This window comes from Ipomoea nil, unplaced genomic scaffold (assembly GCF_001879475.1).
Source record: "Ipomoea nil cultivar Tokyo-kokei standard unplaced genomic scaffold, Asagao_1.1 scaffold3314, whole genome shotgun sequence".
NCBI classification, from domain to species: domain Eukaryota; kingdom Viridiplantae; phylum Streptophyta; class Magnoliopsida; order Solanales; family Convolvulaceae; genus Ipomoea; species Ipomoea nil.
Window position 1 is genome coordinate 3,546,932 of NW_017619742.1, and position 9,867 is coordinate 3,556,798.

At 35.0% G+C, this 9,867-nt stretch overlaps 1 protein-coding gene across 8 annotated transcripts; it reads right to left on the reverse strand.

The window, feature by feature from the left end:
• Positions 1-897: 897 nt before the first annotated feature.
• Positions 898-3,125, reverse strand: LOC109169318. 8 transcript variants are annotated; one of them, XM_019318190.1, is made up of 6 exons: positions 2,867-3,110; positions 2,734-2,777; positions 2,415-2,628; positions 1,488-1,773; positions 1,282-1,359; positions 898-1,154 (listed from the first exon to the last, which is right to left on the reverse strand). In XM_019318190.1, the coding sequence occupies exons 3-6, from the start codon at positions 2,591-2,593 to the stop codon at positions 1,104-1,106; spliced, it is 594 nt and encodes a 197-aa protein (XP_019173735.1). In that variant the 5' UTR covers positions 2,594-2,628; positions 2,734-2,777; positions 2,867-3,110; the 3' UTR covers positions 898-1,103. The 8 variants fall into 8 exon arrangements, with proteins under 8 accessions (XP_019173735.1, XP_019173732.1, XP_019173737.1 ...); XM_019318187.1 differs by having other exon boundaries at positions 2,415-2,637; XM_019318192.1 differs by having other exon boundaries at positions 2,734-2,782.
• Positions 3,126-9,867: the final 6,742 nt, after the last annotated feature.

Sequence of the window (9,867 nt, forward strand, 5' to 3'; positions counted from 1 at the left end):
CGCTCAGCCTATCATTAATGCAATGAATGAAGTTATAACTTATAAATGCCATAAATGCCTTTAATCATAAGATGTTATTCTGGCTTGTCATCTCCTTCGCGACGAACCGTCTCCCTCAACGATCGATCTCATCATTATCCTTAACTCCACACTGATTGCCTCATTAAAGCTCTCTCGTTGGGTACTCAAATCACTCTTCACATTATCAGACCGATACGGTTGGTTGCTGCATTCACGTTGTTCTTCTAGCTAGTTGGCCATCTCACCCAAACATCTTTTCTGATCGATTGGCTTCTCTAACCTTCCTTATAAGCGACTGGCTTCTCCAACCTCTCTGCCCCTCATAATCCGGCCGATCTCTTTAACCGCTCGGGCCCTCCAACTGATTAATTGAGCCACTCAACTCCACCAAGTTGGTCGACTGATGCTCTTATCCAACATCTTAACACAGTGCTTCATCTACCCCGACGGGTCCTCGACGTGGCTAGACCAACTCTTCCAAGGTTGTGCAGACTCCTCCAAGGGCATATCAACTCCATCACTCATTCCTTTTTTGAATCCCTCAACTGGCCTTGTCGTTTTCTTGCTATATTCTGGCGAACTTCCTCACCCCTCCTCCTTGTTGTTCCGCCTACCAGTGTTATCCTTCCATGCTCAGCCGCTCAGGTCCATATCCCATCAATCATATTATATGTGCCAGTAGTTAACTTGTGAACATTTTAAACTTTTGGACCACACCAACTGTTTGAGATTGGATTGGTAAATAGTTTCATGCCCAAGAGATATGGGTCTTCCATTGGGCCAACTCTAGTGACAATTTCTGTTTCCTTTTTTCTTTGTAGTTAAATGTAAAGCCAGCAGCCATAAAATAATGCTGTGAGTTTTAAACATTAAACATAGCATGAAATCAAGGGAAGCAAATGCACAAATAAACACAATTTGGAAACGGTATTAACATCAAAATGGGATGAGATTAGAACAGCACAGCCCAAATTTCTACTCCCTCAACACTATCTTCTATTACTACTACATGTTGGTTACCAAAAGGGAAAATATCAAATCAATCTCCATCTCCAGCCTCTTATCTTTTCCTCTCCCAAATCTCATTCCGAGTCACTTTCCATGCTTCCCATTGCCTTTAACCCTCTTGGCTTCTGCAACACAAACAAAATCCAAAAAAAAAAAAACGACTCTTTGTTAACATGGTAGATAGATCAAAACAACCAAATTTTAAAATAATAATAATAATAATAATAATATGTATGAACAATGGCTAAATACCTTCTTGGAAGTCTTCTTCTCCCTCACTTCATACCTCTCCTGGCACAGATCCGACAACCATGTACCTGGAGTCACCAACTGCGAGAAAAGAAAGGTGGGAATTTGATTTGGAATGAGAGAGAGATAGATTACAGAGATATCAGAACAACCCATATTGCAAAAAGTTGTGTTTTCTTCTATAGATCTGTTCGAGAACGAACACTTACAAGAATGGTTCTTTGAATCAACTTTGCCCTCTTCTTAGGCCTCTGAGGAAGTTTACAACCTTTCATGGCCATGAAATCTTCTTCTTTTTCTTTACTGGATAACGTGACAAGCAGTTTTGGCCAAACCACCTTCTTCTTCTCCTCCCTCGAGTCCATAAATAACTTGCTATGCTCATCCAATCCTACTGATCCTCTCGTTGTGTAATATCTATCTTCTTTCTCGGGCGACAATGCTGTTGTCTTTTTATTCTCGTTGTTTCCATTAGATCTATTCGTCCCCAGATCCCTATAACAACATCATAAGTTATACCCAGGAAACGTTTAGCACATATTCAACCCGGTAGACTAAATAAATCCGTTTTCGAAAATTTGGAATCTACCAACAGCTATTACTATACCCCCTATCCAACCAACCAGATAAATAGTATACAATTCAAAATATAAAAGAATCTTTAGACCTAGCCAGGAATTACAGTCACCGTTTTCCAGAAGAGATGACACAATATGTATGTATTGACCAGACTGAACCCATTGTAAAAACTCTATACTCTTAATTCAATTCAATAACATAGTAACTCTGTATCTACTCAAAACCCCATTTTAAGAAAAACCCTTTATTAGCAGCTTTCCAACATTTTTAGTAAATGATTACAAAATCAAATCTCAGAGAATTTTCAGGGAAAAAATCACTGAAAAATTAACAGAGAGTACACAAATCTCTATCTGTACTGGAAAGTCTAATCAAGATCCAAACTTTATCCTATACAGGACCACTAAAAACACAAGAATGAGTGTTCATTCATTCACAGTTTATCCCACAAATTTTCTCAATAACCTAAACAAGAATAGAAACAGTATTTTATCACTAAAAATAATGCATTTATCAAAACTCAAAAGTAAAAAATAATCTCAGTTTCTTGTTGTTACCTGTTGATACGACAAGGAGATGAAGCAGCAGCAGCAACATTAGCCTCTTTGCTATTATCAACAACTCTAGATGTGATTTTCCTCTTCACCACACCCCCATCAGATTTCCCATTTGAAACCGATTCCTTCACCTTCATACATCTCAGTCTTTTCCTACTCCCCCACTGTAACTTATCCATACCCCTCTTCTGTCTCTCAAGAATATTTCTGTATTCTATATACCCTTCAACCAGAAAACCATAAAGGCCGTGAATTTATACAACAGATTTTCACAGGAAAAACACCAAAATACAAAAACAAAAAGTTCACTGAGTCCTACCAATAGATCTGCGGAGATGACTTCAAATACTCCCCAGAAAATGTCTGCACTTCACGAAAGAAAAAATAAAAACATTGGTGGGTATTGTAATTCCAATGAAAATGGATTAAATACACGGAGAAAAGATGATTACATGAGACATATAACGAGGGAGAGCAGAAAACAGTCAAAACACCAAGAGAATTATGAGAAAAAGATTGGATTTTTAAGAAAAAAATAATTTTCTTTCTCCTGGGAAGAAAGCAATGTTCTTTCTCAGGAAAATTGAGAGTAAAAAAGAAGAACAATTCCAATCTCCTCCAAGATCTTGTCTTTCTCTCTAGGAATCAGAGGAAGAAGCAGTTGATGTTTTGATATATATTTTTTGCGTCTCCTCCTTAGTCCTTACAGTTGAGTGGTTTCTCTCTTTCTTTCTTGGTAAAGAGTAGATTTAACTGAGATAAATCTTGGCCGTCGATGATGAATGGACGGCTAGATGGAATTCCCTCCCAAGTTCCAACTGACATAAGTATTAAGTAGCCTTGTTTAGGATATACGGTCACGTGACTATCACGCTCACTCGTTTTTTTTTTTTTTTTTTTTTTTCTGCAACCCCTAATTTTTGAGATTTATTTGGGGAAGTAAACCGATTAGAAAATCATTAATTACTAATTACTAAATAATTAATTACTGACATCTTTAAATTAGGTTAAGGTTTTGTAGAGTGGGAAATGACCAGTACTATTAACGAACTTTAGGGATAAGGGTCAAATAAGCTCTTAGAGCATCCACTATAGTGGATTATTTCAAGTTTTTTTCAGAATGAATTCTTCCAAAACAAGGAGCAAAGCTAGTGTAGAAAGGAAATAATTAAAAAAGAACTCTCCTGCAAGGAGTTAGAATAATTCAGAATTGGTGGGACCCACCAATATTTACACCAATGGTGACAGCTACGCATGGCTGTCACCATTGCACTCGGCCAGCCTAACAATCATAATTTTTTTTAATTTTATTTTAAATTCAATTTTTCTTTTTCTTTCTTTTTTTTTTCTCCCCTCCCACATTCTCTTTCATAATCACTCTTACATTCTCCCCACATTCTTCCCAACTGATAATGTTGCTCTTAAAGTATATTGATTTGTGCAATTAACCTCTTCAACTTCAAAAAGCTCCAATCATAACTTCAAACTTACAAAAAAAAAGTATAATTAGCACTATTTTACAAGTTGTCTTCAGGTTATCGGTCAACTACTTGATGATTGAATTTTTATAGCATGAAAGAAGGCATCGACTGCCTCTGAAAGAAAGCAACGACGGATTGCCTTCTTCTAAAAGGAAGCGATGGCGACAAGCAAATGGAGCAACGGCAACAGTAACACAGTAATGGTGGCTGAAACGGAAAAGTTTGTTTTGATAATAATAATAATAATAATAATAATAATATTATTATTATTATTATTATTATTATTATTGTTGTTGTTGTTGTTGTTGTTGTTGTTGTTGTTGTTGTTGTTGTTGTTGTTGTTGTTGTTGTTGTTGTTGAGATAAACAAGAACAAGAAGCAATAATAATGGCTAGAAGGGTAAAGAAGACAAGATTTACGTGGTTCGGCAAGGTGCCTACATCCACGGGAGTGAAACGATTCTTATATTCATAATAATGGTGATAGTGGTGACACAACCCCTTAGGGATACAACCAATATATTTATAAGCATCTAATCACTGTACACAGGGTCTACCCGTTTCACTCCTACTCCTAGGAGACAAACTCATATTCCTAATCCATATATGAGACAAACTCAACAATCTCCACCTTGGCGAATATGTTCTTTAGGAGAAAAGATAACTCAACAAATCTCCACCTTGACGAATATGTTCTTTAGGAGAAAAGACTTATCTCACCATCTCCACCTTCACATATATGCCATTTAGGAGAAAAGACTATCTCCACTTGGTGAATATGCTCTTTAGGAGAAAAAGATAACTCAACAAATCTCCACCTTGGCAAATATGTCCTTTAGGAGAAAAGACTTATCTCACCATCTTCACCTTCACAATTATGCCCCTTAGGAGAAAAAAACTTATCTCACATATACACATGGGTAGGAACAACCATGCTCATCCCAACTAGCCAGCTACATGCATACGCAGCATCAAACGTTACCCAGTGCATGTACACGAATTGCTTTGTTCCAAGCCATTCGCCCCTCAGCCGCCGACCTGTTATACCGCCACGACTCATGCTAATTGTCTCGTTCAGCTGGCCTCCTGCATCCGGCTCATACCAGGTCCATGTTCCCTCCTGGTATCCACGCTGCCCCTAACACAACAGCGCCCCTGCAAAGTCACACTAAGCCTGTGTGCCTTGCCCAATGCTCCACTAACCAGCAGTTGTCACTGGTTAGCAACACGCACCACGCAGCATCAAACATTCCCAGTGCATGTTCACGAACCGCTTCATCCTGAAGCGTCCGTCCATACCAAACCCATATCGGCCCTAACCAGTGCCATACCAGCACATACCGAGCCCATATAAGCCCATCCGATACCAGGTCCATGACCCCTCCCGGTATCCGCGCTGCCCAACACTACAGCGTCCCTCACCACCTTCTCATCTAGCATCTAGAAACACCCAACAAGTCCAAACAATGTTCGAACTTGTTACTAGTTACCGCTAGAACATCACCTTCACTATAATAAGAGTCATCAGCTTGAACCACGTTCATAGCTTCTTGGTTCTTCAAATCCTCCAAATCAGCCTCTTCCAGATTAGTTGATTTTTCCGCCTTCAAGGTTTTTAGAAAGCCTTGGTGTGTCAACGAATCTTTTACCTTAGACTGCCACAATCCAAAAATCCTTATACCATCAAACTTTGATACCTCGAATTTTGTACTTGAACTAGCCATCTCAACTATGCTCTGATACCAATTTGTTGAGATTAACAAGAACAAGAAACAATAATAATAATGGCAAAAAGGTAAGGAAGACAAGATTTACGTGGTTCGGCAAGGTGCCTACATCCACGGGAGTGAAACAATACTCTTATTCATAGTGATGGTGATTGTAGTGACTCTCAGCGATTGGGATTCCAAGACTCTTACTTTTCCGCAAATCTGCAACGTTTTCCACCACCAACCCATGGTCCCCGAGGAGCTTCTCGGCGTCATCTCGGACCCCAACGCCGACGAACGTGAATCGGGGATGAAGAGAATGGCGTTGAAAGTTCTGGGATGGGTGATGGAGAAGCCATTGGAAGTGACTCTCAGCGATTGGGATTCCAAGACTCTTACTTTTCCGCAAATTGAATATGGTCTGATTGATGCATTTGTTTCTTTACAAATTGGTATCAGAGCATAGTTGAGATGGCTAGTTCAAGTACAAAATTCGAGGTATCAAAGTCTGATGGCATAGGAAATTTTGGATTGTGGCAGTCTAGGGTAAAAGATTAGTTGATTTTTCCGCCTTCAAGGTTTTTAGAAGGCCCTGGCGTGTCAACGAATCTATTACCCTAGACTGCCATAATCCAAAATTCCCTATACCATCAGACTTTGATACCTCGAATTTTGTACTTAAACTAGCTATCTCAACTATGCTCTGATACCAATTTGTTGAGATAAACAAGAACAATAAGCAATAATAATGGCTAGAAGGGTAAAGAAGACAAGATTTACGTGGTTCGGCAAGGTGCCTACATCCACGGGAGTGAAACGATTCTTATATTCATAATGATGGTGATAGTGGTGACACAGTCCCTTAGGGATACAACCAATATATTTATAGGCATCTAATCCCTGTACACGGGGTCTACCCGTTTCACTCCCACTCCTAGTATGAGACAAACTCATATTCCTAATCCATATATGAGACAAATTCAACAATTATTATTATTATAATTTATAGCACCGCATGCGTAATATTATAAAAAAAATCCAGAATTAGCAAAACCATTCGATCTTTTACTTTCTGAAAAAAATAAAATTCACTCAAGGTAAATGCATTATTTGCACAATCCAATTTGATTTTTTATATTTTGAAACAACTTTTAAGCAAAATTATTCAAATGCACCAAACGGAAAGTCTTGTGATGATGTCTAACCTCTTGAATCTTGAGTATCTTCTTGTTTTATAGGGCACATCAAGTTTGTAAATGTATAAATGATACACATCATTTTTTTAAAAATGAATTAAGACTCACTAACTTATACTTAAAATTTCCACCGTTAGATATAAGCACCTCAGCTCCATTCCCAAAAGAAAATCAAGGATTGAACCCCTGACCTTTGGTTATAAGAATGGATAAATCCATTCCAGGGTCGGCCCTGGGCATATTTGCCCAGGGCCATTGCACAGTTGGGGGCCCCATCATGCATCATATGTGTATATATATTATATAGCAGACAGCGCTGTATAATATATATACATATGTTTTTATTATTATTTTTTAAAACAATTTGGTCCCCAAAATTTAGAGGTTCAATTGTAATATATATACATATGTTTTTATTATTATTTTTTAAAACAATTTGGTCCCCAAAATTTAGAGGTTCAATTGTAATATATATATATATATATATATATATATATATATATATATATATATATATATATATTACATGACCTGTTGTATAATATATATATTGCATAAATATGTATACTTTTTTTTTTCTCTAAATGTGCCCCTAAATTTTGGAGGCTTAATTGTAAAAAATAAATAAATTATATACATATATTATATATGAGATTATAAGGCTAGAACAATATTGCAGTAACCATGCACTCACATGAATGAAAGTATGAAACATCATCATAAATTTCTATTACTTTAAAATTTTTACTTTGATATTTTCGTAATTCAATCCCTAATCTTTATTTTTCATTCTTTTCCTATTCTTTAAAGAAAATTTATTTGATGCTAATCTCCATAAAGAAGATCAATGTGATTGTGAGACGAAAAAAATTTAAATGATAATTTGCACAACAATGATAAAAATGATAAGAATGTTAATGTTATTGAGACTATGGTGGTCACAATGATAAACCAAATTATTCATTTTTATTTGACATACTAGTTCTTTTACGCGCTTTGCGCGAATGGAATAATGCCTAATAATTATTTTTAAACAAGTATTTCAAAGTATATCAATGCAATATTATATCGGAAATGTTCATACATAGGTAAATAAACATTGAATTTGTTTATTTAAATTAGTAATTTAAAGTATATAAATGCAATATAATATATGAGAGATTGATTATATTGTCACTAAAATAAATGTTTGCAACTTTGTAATAACGCTAGTCTAAATACTTAGTCTAAAAACGATAGTCTAAATAAATACTACTTTTGATTTAAATTTCTCTAATTCTTCTCAATTCTCTTTTGGGTAGCATTGTCATTGTCTTCATCTTCAGTACATGTCATCTTTTTTTTTCTTTTAATATTGGTAGTGTGTCATGTGCAATTAGGTTATTGGTGGTAGCATAGATGGATTCATCGTGCAATGAGATTATGGTGTAGGAAGCTTTAGATTTGCATTGTTGTGTATATGATGGGATCTTAATTGTGCTATATAACTCTTTTATCTTACAAGCACCTATTGATATTTGGTAGTGATAGTTTTTCCCCTACATGTTTCATGCATTGTAAGATGTGTGTAGTAGGTTATCATGTGTAGTATTGAACAAAATATTAATATTTATTATATTTGTATAAAATACTTGGTAAATAAATATATATAACATATTTTGTATTATAACTTTGATACGGAATATTTAATTACAGGATAATAATGTAAAAAGAAGACAATGGAAAGATAATATAACTAATGAAATAAAGAATAATTTTGTCCGATAAAAAAAATAATAGTATAACATTTGTAAAGTAATATACAATTCTACTATTATAAAAATACATACAAAAAATATTAATATCATAACGACCTAAATCATAACAATAATGCAAAAGTATAATTGAAATATTAAGTTTTGTTCTGATCTAAATAATCAAAAGAACATTAATTAAACGAAAAAAAAAACTTAACCTAAATTTTTTTAAATGCATAAAAATCAAATGATTTTTAATGTTCTTGATTTATAATCTTTGATACTTAACTTTGAATGTTATGTACTTAGTCGGACTAATTATTTGAGTATTTGACCAAAGTTTATGTTAAATTATATATATATATATATATATATATATATATATATATATATATATATATATATATATATATTTTTAAATATTCGTAGTATATGTTTAACAATTATGTCAACTCTATTAAGACCTTTCTTATATAAATTAATAAGTTTATACTAACGGAATTCAGGTTATTTAAGGGAAGAAAATAATATAATAGATGGTAAATAAGGAAAATCATTAAAAGAATACTAAAATCAAAATAATATGAACCATTCATTTTAAGAAACAATAGGACCGACATTTTTTTGTTCCAGTTAAGGGCCTAACATTATTGACTCTTATTAGAATTGTAGATATAATCCAAGCAATTGGGATTCCCTTGAACAGGGTTGCAAAAATCGCGCCTAGGCGCTAGGCGGCGGCCGACCGCCTAGAAATTCGGCAAAATCGCCGTTCTAGGCGGTCGGCCGCCTAAGAGCCGAGTAGGTAGTCGTTAACTAGGCGGGATTTTAAATAATTTTTATTTTTTTTAATTTTAAAAAAAAATCAGGCGCATAGTGACGTTTTCAACATTGTCCTTGACTCTATATTAATATATAGAGAAAATTTCAATTTTGGTCCACTGACTATTGGAGTTGTTTTAATTGCAACACTTGACTTTCAAAAATGATAATTTAGTACCTTGACTATGCAATTTCTATCAATTTTGGTCACGCCGGTCAAATTGCCGGCCAAATCTCACCGGAAAATTTTAATAGGGCAAATAATGAGGGTATTTTAGTCATTTTACTCATATTCTTTCTTCTCCGATGAACTTCCCTCCATTTCCGGCGAGATTCCTTTTCCGATAAGCTTCTCCGATGGTTATATTTATAAGGTTGGTGTGGTTCTAATTCTATAAATATAAAGAGCTAATTCAGAAAACGCAATTTATCAACCATCGCTAATCAGATTACCATTACTATAACCATTCACAGGAACTGCAAAGGAAAGTTTGCTATTATAATTTATAA